General features: G+C 44.1%; 2 protein-coding genes across 5 annotated transcripts in view; both read right to left on the reverse strand.

Annotated features, from left to right (window-relative positions):
* Window positions 1-4518, reverse strand: part of LOC124046790 (phosphofurin acidic cluster sorting protein 2-like) — a 127916-nt gene extending 123398 nt beyond the window's left edge. For all 3 annotated transcript variants that reach the window (XM_046367543.1, XM_046367542.1, XM_046367541.1), the window contains exon 1: window positions 4034-4518. In XM_046367543.1, coding sequence (XP_046223499.1) covers window positions 4034-4149 — 116 coding nt within the window. In that variant the 5' untranslated portion in view covers window positions 4150-4518. The remainder of the gene's footprint in view (window positions 1-4033) is intronic.
* A 3837-nt stretch (window positions 4519-8355) lies between these two features.
* On the reverse strand, window positions 8356-15581 carry LOC124046793 (serine/arginine-rich splicing factor 5-like). 2 transcript variants are annotated; one of them, XM_046367549.1, is made up of 8 exons: window positions 15434-15581; window positions 14572-14703; window positions 14408-14478; window positions 12159-12311; window positions 11709-11778; window positions 10162-10235; window positions 9879-9986; window positions 8356-9582 (listed from the first exon to the last, which is right to left on the reverse strand). In XM_046367549.1, exons 2-8 carry the CDS (start codon window positions 14695-14697, stop codon window positions 9207-9209), a joined length of 978 nt encoding a protein of 325 aa, XP_046223505.1. In that variant the 5' UTR covers window positions 14698-14703; window positions 15434-15581; the 3' UTR covers window positions 8356-9206. The 2 variants fall into 2 exon arrangements, with proteins under 2 accessions (XP_046223505.1, XP_046223503.1); XM_046367547.1 differs by having other exon boundaries at window positions 11709-11781.
* Between the last annotated feature and the right edge of the window lie 1091 nt (window positions 15582-16672).

A 16672-nucleotide genomic window follows, 5' to 3' on the forward strand; every position in this document is an offset into this window, starting at 1 on the left:
ACACTCTAACCACTAGGCTACCTGCTGGTTACTAGTCCAACGCTCTAACTACAAGGCTACCTGCTGGTTACTAGTCCAACGCTCTAACCACTAGGCTACCTGCTGGTTACTAGTCCAGCGCTCTAACCACTAGACTACCTGCTGGTTACTAGTCCAACGCTCTAACCACTAGGCTACCTGCTGGTTACTGACCCAACGCTCTAACCACTAGGCTACCTGCTGGTTACTAGTCCAACACTCTAACCACTAGGCTACCTGCTGGTTACTAGTCCAACACACTACCCACTAGGCTACCTGCTGGTTACTAGTCCAACGCTCTAACCACTAGGCTACCTGCTGGTTACTAGTCTAACGCTCTAACCACTAGGCTAGCTGCTGGTTACTAGTCCAACGCTCTAACCACTAGGCTACCTGCTGGTTACTAGTCCAACACTCTAACCACTAGTCTACCTGCTGGTTACTAGTCCAACGCTCTAACCACTAGGCTACCTGCTGGTTACTAGTCCAATGCTCTAACCACTAGTCTACCTGCTGGTCACTAGTCCAACTCTCTAACCACTAGGCTACCCTGCCGCCCCAGATTCTCAACAATGATCTCTGAAAAGGATGCCACGGCTTCACTAGTACATTTACGAGTACAGCCTCAACCCACACGGGGGGGGGGATAACGTACTGTAAGTAAATATAATACAGGACAGGGTCCGCATTCAGAAAGCATCTAGGATCAGATCCCCCTGTGTCCTTATTCACTATGATCTTAAACGAGCTGCTACTCTGAGACCGAGCCCAACGCTGACCTACTTCAGTATCAAGCCAAGCAGTGACATGACCAAACAGCTTCTAGGGCCAAGTGCTGCTGGGAGTCTTCCAAGCTTCCTCAGAGAAACGAGCTGTCGAGAGAGGATGTATCTCAAAATGGCACCCTATTCCCTGTCTAGTGCACACTATATTCCCTGTCTAGTGCACACTATATTCCCTGTCTAGTGCACACTATATTCCCTGTCTAGTGCTCACTATATTCCCTGTCTAGTGCACACTATTCCCTGTCTAGTGCACACTATTCCCTGTCTAGTGCACACTATTCCCTGTCTAGTGCACACTATATTCCCTGTCTAGTGCACACTATATTCCCTGTCTAGTGCACACTATATTCCCTGTCTAGTGCACACTATATTCCCTGTCTAGTGCACACTATTCCCTATAGTGTAGTGCTTTGCACCAAAGCCTACGGGGCACTGGTCAAGCTCAGGTCAAAAGTAGAGCACTGTGTAAGGAATAGCTAGGGTGGCATCTGGGAACGCAAACAGTGTTCAAGAGATTTCTGCTACATCATTCTGTTTGTTTCAATATTTAGATTCAGTTCTGCCATTGGGCTAGGTCTATATTACTGTCCTCCCATTGGGCTAGGTCTATATTACTGTCCTCCCATTGGGCTAGGTCTATATTACTGTCCTCCCATTGGGCTAGGTCTATATTACTGTCCTCCCATTGGGCTAGGTCTATATTACTGTCCTCCCATTGGTCTAGGTCTATATTACTGTCCTCCCATTGGTCTAGGTCTATATTACTGTCCTCCCATTGGGCTAGGTCTATATTACTGTCCTCCCATTGGGCTAGGTCTATATTACTGTCCTCCCATTGGGCTAGGTCTATATTACTGTCCTCCCATTGGGCTAGGTCTATATTACTGTCCTCCCATTGGGCTAGGTCTATATTACTGTCCTCCCATTGGTCTAGGTCTATATTACTGTCCTCCCATTGGTCTAGGTCTATATTACTGTCCTCCCATTGGTCTTGGGCTAGGTCTATATTACTGTCCTCCCATTGGTCTAGGTCTATATTACTGTCCTCCCATTGGGCTAGGTCTATATTACTGTCCTCCCATTGGGCTAGGTCTATATTACTGTCCTCCCATTGGGCTAGGTCTATATTACTGTCCTCCCATTGGGCTAGGTCTATATTACTGTCCTCCCATTGGGCTAGGTCTATATTACTGTCCTCCCATTGGGCTAGGTCTATATTACTGTCCTCCCATTGGGCTAGGTCTATATTACTGTCCTCCCATTGGGCTAGGTCTATATTACTGTCCTCCCATTGGGCTAGGTCTATATTCTCCCCCATTGGGCTAGGTCTATATTACTGTCCTCCCATTGGGCTAGGTCTATATTCCTGTCCTCCCATTGGGCTAGGTCTATATTACTGTCCTCCCATTGGTCTAGGTCTATATTACTGTCCTCCCATTGGGCTAGGTCTATATTACTGTCCTCCCATTGGGCTAGGTCTATATTACTGTCCTGCCATTGGGCTAGGTCTATATTACTGTCCTCCCATTGGGCTAGGTCTATATTACTGTCCTCCCATTGGGCTAGGTCTATATTACTGTCCTCCCATTGGGCTAGGTCTATATTACTGTCCTCCCATTGGTCTAGGTCTATATTCCTGTCCTCCCATTGGGCTAGGTCTATATTCCTGTCCTCCCATTGGGCTAGGTCTATATTCCTGTCCTCCCATTGGGCTAGGTCTATATTACTGTCCTGCCATTGGGATAGGTCTATATTACTGTCCTGCCATTGGGCTAGGTCTATACTACTGTCCTCCCATTGGGCTAGGTCTATATTACTGTCCTCCCATTGGGCTAGGTCTATATTACTGTCCTGCCATTGGGCTAGGCTATGATACAGTAAGGTGCCTCAAGAAAGAAACGAGCCTGTTGGAACTAAGCAGACTTCACTTTCACCCCCAGGCTAGGCTACCCTAAATAGCATCTGAATTCCTCTTCAGAAGATGTTTTCTTGTTTGGCATGACAACAACCACAAGAGGTAAAGAATAGCCAACTCATATGGTCGTTGTCATGCCAGCCATATGGTCGTTGTCATGCCAGCCAAACGTGAAAACATGTTATTACTCGCTCGCCACGGCTGATCATCACCAGATGTGGACATCATCCTTGGCACTTCATGACAGGTCAGAAAAGGAGATGAGGGCATCCAAAACTTTAAAAAAAAAAATCCATTGGGTGGCACTTACAAAGCCGACTAATTTTTAATATAAGTCAGACTTATAAGCACCACCAATATAGTTTCATTGCTATGCTATGGATGTTGGCATTGGGGAGGGGAGGAACTCATCGGTCCTTGTCCAAGGTTAGTGTCTCACTCAGCCCGGTCTCATACACTAGACGTAACATTGTAAACGAAAAACCGGAACGAACGCTGGTACGGTTACATGGGACAGAAGGTTATTTATTAAGGCTAAAACAAAAGGAGGGAGGTTGGTCGGGTGTAAGGGGTGGCCGTAACACACTTACATCTAGGATGCGTGTTCGAATCTCATCACGCATAACTTTAGCATTTTAACTCATTTACAACTTTGCATGTTTAGTGAAACCTTTCCCTAACCTTAACCATTTAACCTACCTCTGAACCCTAACCCCTACCCTACCTAACGTTAGCCACCTACCTAACGTTTAGCCACAACACATTGGCATACTTAACACAGCATACTTATTGTAAATTTGTAGAATAATGTATGAATTGCAATTCGTAACATATCCTAACAATTGTAATGGCACATATGATTTACAATTCGTAACATATCATACAAAATGTATGAAGGACATCCACAAATGAATATCATACCAAACGTAATTATATTATATATCATACCAAATTGGACACAACCGATTTTATTTACTATGTTACGTCTACCCCGTGAGTCCATGTTGTCTCGATATAGCGAACGAGCACTGCCTAAACTTTGGCAGAGTACTGCAGTGGTTAGCGAGCTATCCATCTTTGGAAGAAACGTTTTGGGATAGTCATTGTCGAAAATAGTCACACATTGTCTGCATTGCCATAGGAGCTACATGACAGTCATTGCAATGGGCTGGTTGTTCTCAGGCGACAATACTGACGCCACTGCAGCTGTATGATTTAAACGTAGCTATCATCAGCGCAAACTGTCTGTTTGCCTTGGCACTAACAAGTCTGACAAAGTCTTGATGCAGTGGGAGAGAAAAGAATTGGGGCTTACCTCGGGATGCAACTCGGGGAAGATCCATCTATTTCCCATGTGGCGAACAGGTTCATAGGCACGGGTCTGTTGAGTCCCCCTCCACCGAGGCTCAGCCGGCCACTTCGCTCCGCCATGGCTCGTTATGAGGCTGGCTAAACGTCCACACGAGCCGAGGCAGTAAAACAATGATAGCTATCTGACTAAAATATGTCTTTGTCTTAATGTGCGTTAGCAAGTTTAATGAATTATTCATGCGGTTAAGTTGGTACAATGGGGAGTCAGCGCAGAGGCTTGTTCCAGGCGAACTGCTCCTCCTTTCTCCTCGCTTGTTTCCATGGAGGACTCGCGCGCACTGTTCTCTGGACCTGCAGTACCATGCCCACACTGCCACCCACAGGAAATAACGTCATTGCTGGCAATGCCATGGACACATTCTCGTTCAACTTGGGCACAAGCTGACTGACTCAGTTGCATGTATGCAATGTCCTTTGCACCGCGGCGCTCCTGTCCAACCTACATGCAAAAATATGGCAAGAAAATGTATAATGTAAAGTGCAGTGCTTTCAAGACAGTATTGATTTTCTTCCACACTTTGTTGTGTTGAGATTGTTTTTTAAATCACCCATCTACACACAACACCCCATACTGTCAAAGTGGAATTATATTGTTCAACATTTTTGCAAATTACTCAAATATGTCAAGTTTAAATGTCTTAAGTCAATAAGTATTCAACACCTTTGCTTTGACAAGCCTGAATAAGTTCAGGAGTTTTAAAAAAGTGCTTAACAAGTTACACAATAATTTGCATGGACTCACTCTGAGTGCAATAAATAGTGTTTAACATGATTTTTAAATGACTACCTCATCTCTGTAACCCACACATACATTTATCTGTAAGGTCCCTCAGTCCAGCAGTGAATTTCAAACACAGATTCAACCACAAAGACCAGGGAGGTTTTCCAATGCCTTGTAAAGAAGGGTACCTACTGGTAGATGGATCAAAACATTTAAAAAAGCAGACATTGATTAAGGTGAAGTTATTAATTATACACTGCTCAAAAAAATAAAGGGAACACTTAAACAACACAATGTAACTCCAAGTCAATCACACTTCTGTGAAATCAAACTGTCCACTTAGGAAGCAACACTGATTGACAATAAATGTCACATGATGTTGTGCAAATGGAATAGAAAACAGGTGGAAATTATAGGCAATTAGCAAGACACCCCCAATAAAGGAGTGGTTCTGCAGGTGGTGACCACAGACCACTTCTCAGTTTTTATGCTTCCTGGCTGATGTTTAGGTCACTTTTGAATGCTGGCGGTGCTTTCACTCTAGTGGTAGCATGAGACGGAGTCTACAACCCACACAAGTGGCTCAGGTAGTGCAGCTCATCCAGGATGACACATCAATGTGAGCTGTGGCAAGAAGGTTTGCTGTGTCTGTCAGCGTAGTGTCCAGAGCATGGAGGCGCTATGAGGAGACAGGCCAGTACATCAGGAGACGTGGAGGAGGCCGTAGAAGGGCAACAACCCAGCAGCAGGACCGCTACCTCCGCCTTTGTGCAAGGAAGAGCAGGAGGAGCACTGACAGAGCCCTGCAGAACGAACTCCAGCAGGCCACAACTGTGCATGTGTCTGCTCAAACGGTCAGAAACAGACTCCATGAGGGTGGTATGAGGGCCCGACGTCCACAGGTGGGGGTTGTGCTTACAACCCAACACCGTGCAGGACATTTGGCATTTGTCAGAGAACACCAAGATTGGCAAATTCGCCACTGTCGCCCTGTGCTCTTCACAGATGAAAGCAGGTTCACACTGAGCACATGTGACAGACGTGACAGTCTGGAGACGCCGTGGAGAACGTTCTGCTGCCTGCAACATCCTCCAGCATGACCGGTTTGGCGGTGGGTCAGTCATGGTGTGGGGTGGCATTTCTTTGGGGGGCCGCACAGCCCTCCATGTGCTCGCCAGAGGTAGCCTGACTGCCATTAGGTACCGAGATGAGATCCTCAGACCCCTTGTGAGACCATATGCTAATGTGGTTGCCCTGGGTTCCTCCTAATGCAAGACAATGCTAGACCTCATGTGGCTGGAGTGTGTCAGCAGTTCCTGCAAGAGGAAGGCATTGATGCTATAGACTGGCCCGCCCGTTCCCCAGACCTGAATCCAATTGAGCAAATCTGGGACATCATGTCTCGCTCCATCCACCAACGCCACATTGCACCACAGACTGTCCAGGAGTTGGCGGATGCTTTAGTCCAGGTCTGGGAGGAGATCCCTCAGGAGACCATCCGCCACCTCATCAGGAGCATGCCCAGGCGTTGTAGGGAGGTCATACAGGCACGTGGAGGCCACACACACTACTGAGCCTCATTTTGACTTGTTTTAAGGACATTACATCAAAGTTGGATCAGCCTGTAGTGTGGTTTTCCACTTTAATTTTAAGCGTGACTCCAAATCCAGACCTCCATGGGTTGATAAATTTGATTTCCATTGATCATTTTTGTGATTTTGTTGTCAGCACATTCAACTATGTAAAGAAAAAAAGTATTTAATAAGAATATTTCATTCATTCAGATCTAGGATGTGTTATTTTAGTGTTCCCTTTATTTTTTGGAGCAGTGTACTTTGGATGGTGTTCTCAACAACATGGAACACTGGTCACCTAAATAATGTTTACATACTGTATTCTACTGTATTCTAGTTAAAGCCACTCCGACAGTGATCGTCCTAATATTTACTTCTTAATTCCATTATTTTACTTTGAGACTTACTTTGTATTGTTGTGAATTGTTACGATACAACTGCACTGTTGGAACTAGGAACACAAGAATTTAGCTACACACGCAATAACATCTGCTTAAATATATATATATATATATATGTGTGTGTGACCAAAAACAATTTGATTTGCTTGTAATTGAGTTTTTCAGGGAATAAAAATGAAGACTGGAGCTAAGCACAGGCAAAATCCTCGAGGAAAACCTGGTTGTCTGCTTTCCACCAGCGCACAAACGACCTTAGACTGGGGGGGGGGGTTTACATTCCTACAGGACAATGACACCAAGCACACAGCCAATGGAATGGCTTCAAAACAGGAATGTGAAAGTCCTTGAGTGGCCCAGCCAAAGCCCTGACTTGTATCTCATTTAAAGTCTGTGGAAAGACTTGAAGATTGCTGTTCACCACCACTCCCCATCGAACAGCAGAAAATCCCCAAATCCAGATGTGCAAAGCTGATACAGAAATACTCAAAGACGACTCAGACGTAATCACCTACAAAGGTACTTCTACAAAGTACTGTCTCTGGGGGGGGGGGTTATTTTTGTTGTAAATGAGATCTGTATTTCATTTTCAATAAATGTGAAAAAGAACTTTTGAAATAGGTTTTTACTTTGGCAATATGTGATACTGTTTATATGCTTACACACAGACAAAATGAGGGTAAACCCAACAATGTTATTCATTTTCATTGTCCGTAATATGACGATAGTAACAATTTGGAGGGGACAGCTGTCAGACCCATTATCACTTCGGATCAATCAACATGTGGAAATCACTGAACAAGTCTAAACTTGGTTCAATTATGCCACCTAGTGGCATGAAAATCTGGCTGTTGACACGTCTAGAGAGTAAAATATTAGCAGTGAGGATTAAGTCTACGAAAGCTACACACTGACTTGACAGCTGAGAATCCAGCCTGGATTCGACTGCCTATCAGTTAGGGTTAGATTTGTACCTTGTCGGCTCAGGGGTTTGAACTTGCAACCTTCCGGTTACTAGTCCAACGCTCTAACCACTAGGCTACCCTGTCACACCCAGCCATCATTGGGAGTCCCATAGGGTGGTGCATAATTGGCCCAGCGTCATCCGGGTTAAGTAAAGAATGCGACTAAAGAATGTTTTTTCTTTTTGCCTAGTAAAAAGGTCAACTTATTTTTTTAAACAGGTAGCGATTCCTCGTCTGCTCACAGAGGACATCTGCTAGCACATGACCTTCCTCCCTTCAGAAAACCGTCTTCACTTATACCAGGCCAAAAGCTTCAGCAGCAGAAGTGGGGACATAGGCTGAGGATCAGATCCACCCATGTGATCTATAAGATGTCAATTTACTCCCTTTTTTCAGGACCATTATCCTTTAAAAAAAATCAAATAAATCTGCAAAGAAATTGTTTTATTTGCAGCAACATGCAGACCCTGCTCTAAGATCACAAAATGTAGACAAGCAGAAAAACCAAGGACATTAGATCTCTGGAGCCACGTGTAAATAGGGGCATTTTTGAACAGTAAGAGTCAGATGATGACCAGAATATTCCAAAAAGCATGCACACTTAGAAGTGGTGGTTTAGACTAAGCAATTGTAGTCTTATGTTTATTTATTTTTTATTTAAAAAAAAGACAAAATCACTTAATTTGTGAAATGCTTATTCAGTATACTCAATCATCGTTAAAACGCAACAAAATCCTAATAGTAGATTCAATTACTTCACAACACCCATCCAAAACATTTTGGGTGCATTTTAACTTAACTATTAGAGTGTGGATTGGAACACAAAAAAAACAAAAAAAAAAAACATTTGTATTGATTAGACAAAATTCACTTCAAAAACAATTGTACATTTCATACAACTTATCAATCACAACGAGACTTACAAACCTGCAGGGACAACGATACAGATGTTCAACAGGACAGCGACCCAATCAAAAGCTCTCAAATCACACTGTACATTTCATTAAAAAAAAAAAGTACAAGTTTCAAAAGGAAACGCTTTAATTATTCAGATAGCAATAAAATACTAAATTAGAAGTTGAATTGGGGGGGCGCAGGATCCAACTTAGGCATAAAATAACCAGTCCAGGGCCAAGAGGAACTGAACCAACCAGGACTAAAGCTCAGATTCTAAAATTAAGATTGTGGGAGAGAGGGCATTACACCCAAGGCAAGACTCCTCTTCATTACAACCCACTAGCAGGCAGGCAGGCAGGCACAACGCCAGGTGCCACAGTCTCAGCATGACATTCCCTTCAGTCCATACATACCACTACACCAGTGGAGACTGGTGGTCACTTTTAAAATCGGGAGGACAGACTCATTGGTATGGAACAAACAGAACTTTATCAGTGTTCCATTCCAACGAGTCTCTACTCCTTCCATTGGACTATTCCTCAACAGCTCCCCTCAGAGCGGCTCAGTGCTGGCTCTCCACCGAGGGGGACCGAGACCGGGACGGCTTCCGGGCCGGGGCAGGAGAACGGGAGCGTGGGGGAGGGGTACGGGAGCGGGAACGTGGAGGAGGGGTACAGGAACGAGAGCGTGCGGGAGGGGTACGGGATTTGGAATGGGAGGGGGAACGTGAAGTGGAGCGATGTGCAGCCCTGCCCCCTCCTCCTGAGGAAGGCTTCTTCTCCGGAGTACGGCTGGCAGAGCGGGGGCTCCTGGAGCGGTTACGACTCCTGCTGCGGCTGGGGGACTTGGAGCGGGGGGACCGGGAACGGCGGGGGGACCGGGAACGGCTACGGGACCGAGAGTAGCTGCGAGAGCCACGGGAACGACTCCTGCTGTGGCTGTTGGAACAGAATAATTTAATTAATTACATTCACCCCCCCACCCAACCACTAATGTAGGCAGCTCCCTAAAACACAAGTCTGTTGCATTCCAGTCCTTTATACTCCAATATCAAGTCCCTTAGTAGTGCTCAACACTGCAGGCCAGTCTTTGAAGTTCCATTTCTGTAGCTTGCTAGCTACACTGCCCCCAAACATCAAGACACGGTTGGGCTCACAATTATAGATGCAAATGGAAAACCCACAATCTTTGTATTTATCCAACTTCACTAGGAAATTGGAAGAGGGATGCCTACCGGCTCTTGCGATCCTCAGACAGCTTCAGCTTTCGTCCATTCAAGTCTGTTCCATCAAGCTTATCAAGAGCGTTCTTCATATCGCTGTGTGACGCGAACTCCACCACCCTGTCGAGTCAAATCACACTGAAGTTGACAGCTCAGTTCATAATCGCAGCAGCAGAGCAGACCACATTTGTCTGTTTTACTAAAACAAGAGGGTTTTCTAAATTGGACAGTCGTCCCTCATTTTAGCCCTTCCATTTTGTGCCTAACGAACAGGACCCTGGTCAGAACAACTCACCCTTCATTCTTGTTGGTTCGGTGGGCATCCACAAAGGTGACCTCTCCAACTTTCCTCATGAGATCTTTCAGGTCCTGTGGTGAAGCATACATGAGTCAGTGACAGACCAGCACACGAATGTGGCTGAGAGAACTCTGAACCTGGGACAAGAGAAAAATCAGTAAAGCAACACAACAGTAACCCCCCCCCCCCCCCCGTAATACTGACCTCATCAAAACAGTTACATTGTGATGTTCTGGCATTTTCGGACGAGGGCCGTTTAAGTGACGAGCCACTGCCATGGCTTCACAGCTAACCATTTCACTTAAAAAAAGGAGAAACCTGACACTACTTAGTTCCCTGGTATTGTATTTCAGGCTTGTTAAGTCAAATAGGATTGATGTGACAAATAGGAAGATGGTGAGACGCGACAAATCCTTTGAGGTGTCGCGCCTTGGACATGTTGTCGGTTAGTGGCAACTATAGTGGTTTTTAGGGGACGTCGCTAAACTAAAATGAAGTCTATGGAGATTAGAAGTATTTTCAGTTCATCGTGACCCATTTTGATCAAGGGGTTCTTTCAGTAACCTATTAAATTGGCCTACAATAAATTTTCCATAAGTTTTCCCAGTAAGACTAAGGTATAGGATTTTCCTGTTCCTCCCAACCCTTAAACCCAATCACATGAGTTATATGTTACTTACCGTTCCATACCCAGGAAGACATTAGCAAAGAGCCACGTGTCCAAATAGAGGACCAATGGGAACCAATGCAGTCACAGTGTTAAGCCCTTGAGAAACGACCTCCCTCAGCCTTGACAGACCCGGACTCCGGCCAGCCTCCACAAGTAAAGGACCACCAGAGATCAAGTAGGGGAAGGAACGAAGGAAGAGGGTGTGCAGTGTGCCCAACTGTCAACACACCCAGCTCCATCAGCAACAGATAAAAGAACCAAACGGGAGAGTGTAGGGAACGTGGAGTGGGTTGAGGGAGTAACAGGCTGGCTGCATTCGGGTGAGGGGGGGGTTTCCACCAGACCAGATCACAGAACCTCCAGACTGGGGCTTTACGAGGGACCATCCTAAGGCTATCCTGCGCTAGACCCCTTTCACCCGCTACGGGGCCCAGCCAAGATTTAGACCAGCGGCAACTGCGTGTAAGGAGAGGCACCAAATGGACACTATTGAAAACACAACCAGCAGAGGGCGCTATGCACATAACACCTCCAAGGAGGTTGTGCATGCAACTCCATTATAAACTAATAACCAGAATAAGAATAAGCTGTTAAAATAAAACTACGATGTGATTGGTTAGATTTACCTTCTGGTATAAGTGCTTAAATATATATATTTTTATTTATTGTTGAAAGAAACAGTAAAAACTAAGTCAAAACAAATGCAAAAAGGGGGCCGTTCTATCGGCCCTAATGGACTTTTGAGCATATAGCTGTGTCCTTTGGTAATAAATCAAAGAAAAACACGTTTTCAATAACAATACAGCTTATAAGAAAACAAAAAAGCAGTACAGTACAGAGAAATGGTCTGAAGCAGATGGGTTTAACCTCTCACCTGCCAACTGATGCGTGACGACAGGTTCTCCACGATGATTCTGTGCTCAGTGCGCACCGGAGGACCATACCTACTGCACGGGAGGAAGGCTGTTACTATTAGGACTGAAAGGTTTCATACACACGAGAGCCTGATATTAAAATGAAGCCACAGGTCAATAGACATAATGCATGAATGTACAGCATTGGGTCAAGACAGGGTCACAACGTATTCTAATCACACTGGGGAAATGACTCCTACAATGACTCCTACAAGTGAAAGCATTCAAATCGAGCGCGATAATTATTCAGTCGGTATATTCAATACGTGTAAGACATGCTACTTCTGCACACGGAGTCACCAAGGAAGGTTCATGTCTCAGAGCGATGAAGGGGGAACTAAAATCACACCGACTAAAGTCCATTCGCTGGAGGTGAGAAGGTTGAAAATGAAGCGATGTGGTCTGTATACCTGGAGCCGCCTCCACCTCCACCGCGGCGATCACCAGACCCCTGGCGGTAGCTGCTGAAACGAGGCGAGAAACGTCCTCCTCCTCCTCCTCCGCCGCCCATCCCGGGTCCACCACCCCTCCCTCTTCTGGAACGGGCATGCTCTATAGTCACTCTATTAATAAAAATAAAGACCAGACAGACACTTATAACAGGGTTGCAGAAATGACTAAAAGACTTATTCTTTCTTCATCCTACGTAATTCTATTTGTATTATCTGAGTACAGTCTCTGAACGGGGGGGGGGGGGGGGGGGGTCATTGAAGGTGTTAGTAGATCCAGAATTTTAAATAATGGGTCGGATCCGATTGTCACCGGTCTCGGGTGTGTCGTGTTCAAACGGACTTGTCCGGAAGTGTCGTCCAGATTCGAACGTGACACGGTACAGTAGCCAGAGAAACTGTCTAATTTATGCCGCTGCCCTTGCATTTTATGAGGTGCGTGTAGCTTGTTGTTGGCTAATCATTAGTCGAAGCAGCAAACTGCTGGGTGTGTAGCTTGTTGTTGGCTAATCATTATGCTACAGATAGAGACTTGCTCCGTGTGTCGCAAAAGTATAGAGATAACTGTCAGAAGCTCGCAGTACAGCCCCTCCCGCTATACCAGCGTCATCTCCCTCTCGCCGGTTAGTGGGTCTGGATCCGACCAGGTCCACAAGGAATGCCTCCCGGGTCAGTTTGGAACATGTGTATATATTATTTTAGATGCACATCAGATTCATTTTGAAACTGGGCCCGTGAAGACCTCTAGTTGTTATTACCAGGATCTGACCACTAGATGCTAATATTAGGTACCATTGAATTGCATTTGCGCCACAAATTCCAAGTGTCAACAACAATAGCAACGCATGAATTGGCAACAACAACTGCCCGAGTTACACCGGGGGGGGGGGAACAATTCCACCATCAGTGATCAGACTGTCCGCAACAGGCTGAGAGGGGCTGGACTGAGGGCTTGTAGGCCTATTGTAAGGCAGGTCCTCACCAGCAACATCACCAGTGGACACAAAGAGCCCGGATCTCAATCCCACTGAGCACGTCTGGGACCTGTTGGATCGGAGGGTGAGGGCCGCCACCCCCCCCCCAGAATGTCCAGGAACTTGCAGGTGCCTTGGTGGGAGACTGGAGTAACATCAAATCTGGTGCAGTCCATGAAGAGATGCACTGCAGTACTTAATGTAGCTGGTGGCCACACCAGACACTGACTGTTACTTTTGATTTTGACCCCCCCCCCCCTGTTCAGGGACACATTCAATTTCTGTCAGTCACATGTCTGTGGAACTCGTTCAGTTTGTCTCAGTTGTTGAATCTTGTGTAAATATTTGTATGAACATAACATGTTAAGTTTCCTGAAAATAAACGCAGTTTACAGTGAGAGGATATTTATTTTTTGCTGAGTTCCATTACATAGTTCTCATCCTAAATCCTAAATTTTTTAAGAAATCAAAAAGGTCCAATATGGTACTCTACTCATTGAATAGTATTTTAATCCTATACATGAACAATTATAGCACAATCAATTCACTTAAATCCTCTGTGATCAAATTACACTTCAACAAACTAATGTTGCGGGAAATCTATTTATACAACTCCAGAAATGACTTCAGAACAATCCGAGGTGCCTTGGGCTTTCTGTCTGGAACAACCCAGTTGTGTACTTAATTACTTTAACGTGTTTTTACCTAAGTAGTTTTTTTCTCGTATCTGTACTTTACCTTATGTATTTTTTACAATGCATTTCACTCCTAATGGAAATAATGTACTTTTTACTCCATACATATTCCCTGACACCCAAAAGTACTTGATCCATTTCGAATGCTTAGCAGGACAGGAAAATGGTCTAATTCACACATTTATAAAGAGAACATCCCTGTTCATCTCTACTGCCTCTGATATAGCAGACTCACTAAAACACAATTGCATTGTTGGTAAAAAATAAAATAAAATTAAACAAAGTGTCATCTGGTTTCCTTAATAAAGACATTTAAAATGATCTATACTTTTAACACGCAAGTACATTTAAAACAAAAATACTTTTAAGACTAACTCAAATTGGTATTTTACTGGGTGACTTTCACAAGTCATTTTATTCTACTCAAGTATGACATTGGTGTACTTCTTCCAACACTGCCCGTGTGTATTAAATGTCCAAACATAACATGTTGCAATTTATCTTTCCTGAGACTTTGCTCAATGTGTATCCAAATCATTACCTTTCACTACAGAGTTCCTTGCCATTCAGCTCGTAAACTGCATCATCAGCATCTCTGTGGTCGTCAAACTCCTGATTAACGAGAGAGGGGGGGGGGGTAACTAATCAACAAACAAAACATTCACAATAGGTGTTTGATAAAGACACGAGGCAAAGCCGACTTACCACAAAGCCGAATCCGTTCTTCAAATTGACTTCCCGGATCCTTCCATAACCTTTGAAGAACTTCTCCACGTCTCTCTCACGAGCATGAGGGCTCAAACGACCGATAAACACTCGACATCCACTCATAGTTATCTGGAAGGGTGAAAAAAAGTTAACTTGGTAACAGAACATTTAACCTCCCCAAACACGTAGGTGGCCGACAAGGCCCAGATCAGTGTGTGCTAACTAGCTAACGTCAGCTAAGAGTTATCAATACTAAAAGTTCACTTTAGCCAAGTTAATTAGGCCTAATGCTGGTTAGTACTAGCCAGATATACGTTGCCGAAACCAGACTAGAAGGCGACAGTTTCACATATACGCTAAACGAATAAACTACATACAGTTTAATATGAATTAAAAAAACACAATATTGATCATGCGTTAGTAAGCTAACTAGCTAACGCTAGTCGCCAGCTATCCGGTCGCGGTTCGTTTTTTCCACGAGTTCCCAGTTGTCTTGAACGCGACATTTACAACCCGACGAAAAGGCCGCAATTATACGATAAAAAAACATGTTGAGTTAGTGGTGTTATTCTCTGGGCGCTGAAAACAGTAGTTGGGATTGTTTTTTATTGTTTTTTTAACGTCATTGTATGTTACATCGGAGATCCAGCCAGTCCACAAAAATAATCGCAGTTTCGTCGGCTACGTACGTTACTAGCTAGCTAACGTTACCATGTCGTGCAGTTGCCTTTTCGCTACTCTAGCTGTATTACTAGCTTAGCACTCGGGACAAAATATGAATCATTCCCATTATTGATTCGCCAAAATATTTGTGCAAGTCTACTTACGACATTTACAATTATCGAAATGTGAACCTTACCCTTGCCGTTGTCTTCGTTACTTCTGGTAGTGTGCTTGCTTGGTTGATGTGTATCAAAATGGCGACTGCGAGTGAGAGAAAGATGAGGAAACCGGATGTTCGTCAGCACCAAGGGTGGTGGGCGTGTTCCAGTCCTGCAGACCTATCAAAAAACGTTCCACAAGACCCATGCCACAGATATAACAATGAGACAGATATTTCACCGGATGTATAAATATGAAGCATCCGGTTGATGTTTCAACATTTGGTGGCGAGAGGAAACCAAGTGGCCGCCAGCGCCAGTGGGAGAAGATGAAAGCGAGATGGTTTATGGCCAATATTCTGCTAATGTTCTCATCGATTAAATATTTGATCTCAAAACAGTGTTCAAAACTAGAATATGATACGAACAGACTGGACTAAGTTTTCTAGACTTCACCCTTGGCCAAAGTTTTTTTAAATTGCATTTAGGAGAGCAAGCGCAAATTGAGTTATTCCACAGGCGCACTTCAAATTAGGCTTTCCCTATCTGAAATATGCTAATCAATGCTAGAACGAGCCAATAGGCTCTCACTGGCTCGTGTTTAGCTCTGCCCACCTTCTTGCTTGTTCTGCCCACTATGAGTAATTTACTCCCAGCGGAAACGACATGCTGTGGTCTATCTTGGGTTAGTTATAACAAAAATCTTTGCTCCTGCACATCTCTGAACAAAAATGTACTGAACATGTGACATACAGAATAGCCAGAACTTTATGACACATTTCCCAACATCCTGCTGGCCATCTCGTCTGACTGAACGCAAAATAAGATTTTTCTCCCATTCAATGGTGTTCAGACGGTGTGGCCAAACTCAAGGACAGGACAACATATTTACTGCTATATACTTGTATCTTTACTCTATTACCATCCTTAACATTTGTGGCATCGTCTTACAATTCGGTAAAGCACATACATAATACAATAGAAAAGGTATTCTCTGCAGAAAGTACCAAAACTTATATCAATATAGATCATGGAATACTGACCTTTACAGAACCCATTTCAATTTCAAGATGACACAACAACAACAAAAATATTCCTGAATTTAAAATAAAATAAAAAAAACAACATAGACGACACTACACATTTAAAAAAATAAATGAAAATATATAGATGTTTTAAAAAATAAGTAAATAAACAAATAAATATAGTTATTTTATTTTGCCCAGTTGTCATGGAGATGATAATGAGACACCGGTGTAATAAACACAGGTCATATG

The sequence above is a fragment of the Oncorhynchus gorbuscha genome, linkage group LG10, assembly GCF_021184085.1.
Source record: "Oncorhynchus gorbuscha isolate QuinsamMale2020 ecotype Even-year linkage group LG10, OgorEven_v1.0, whole genome shotgun sequence".
Lineage (NCBI taxonomy): Eukaryota > Metazoa > Chordata > Actinopteri > Salmoniformes > Salmonidae > Oncorhynchus > Oncorhynchus gorbuscha.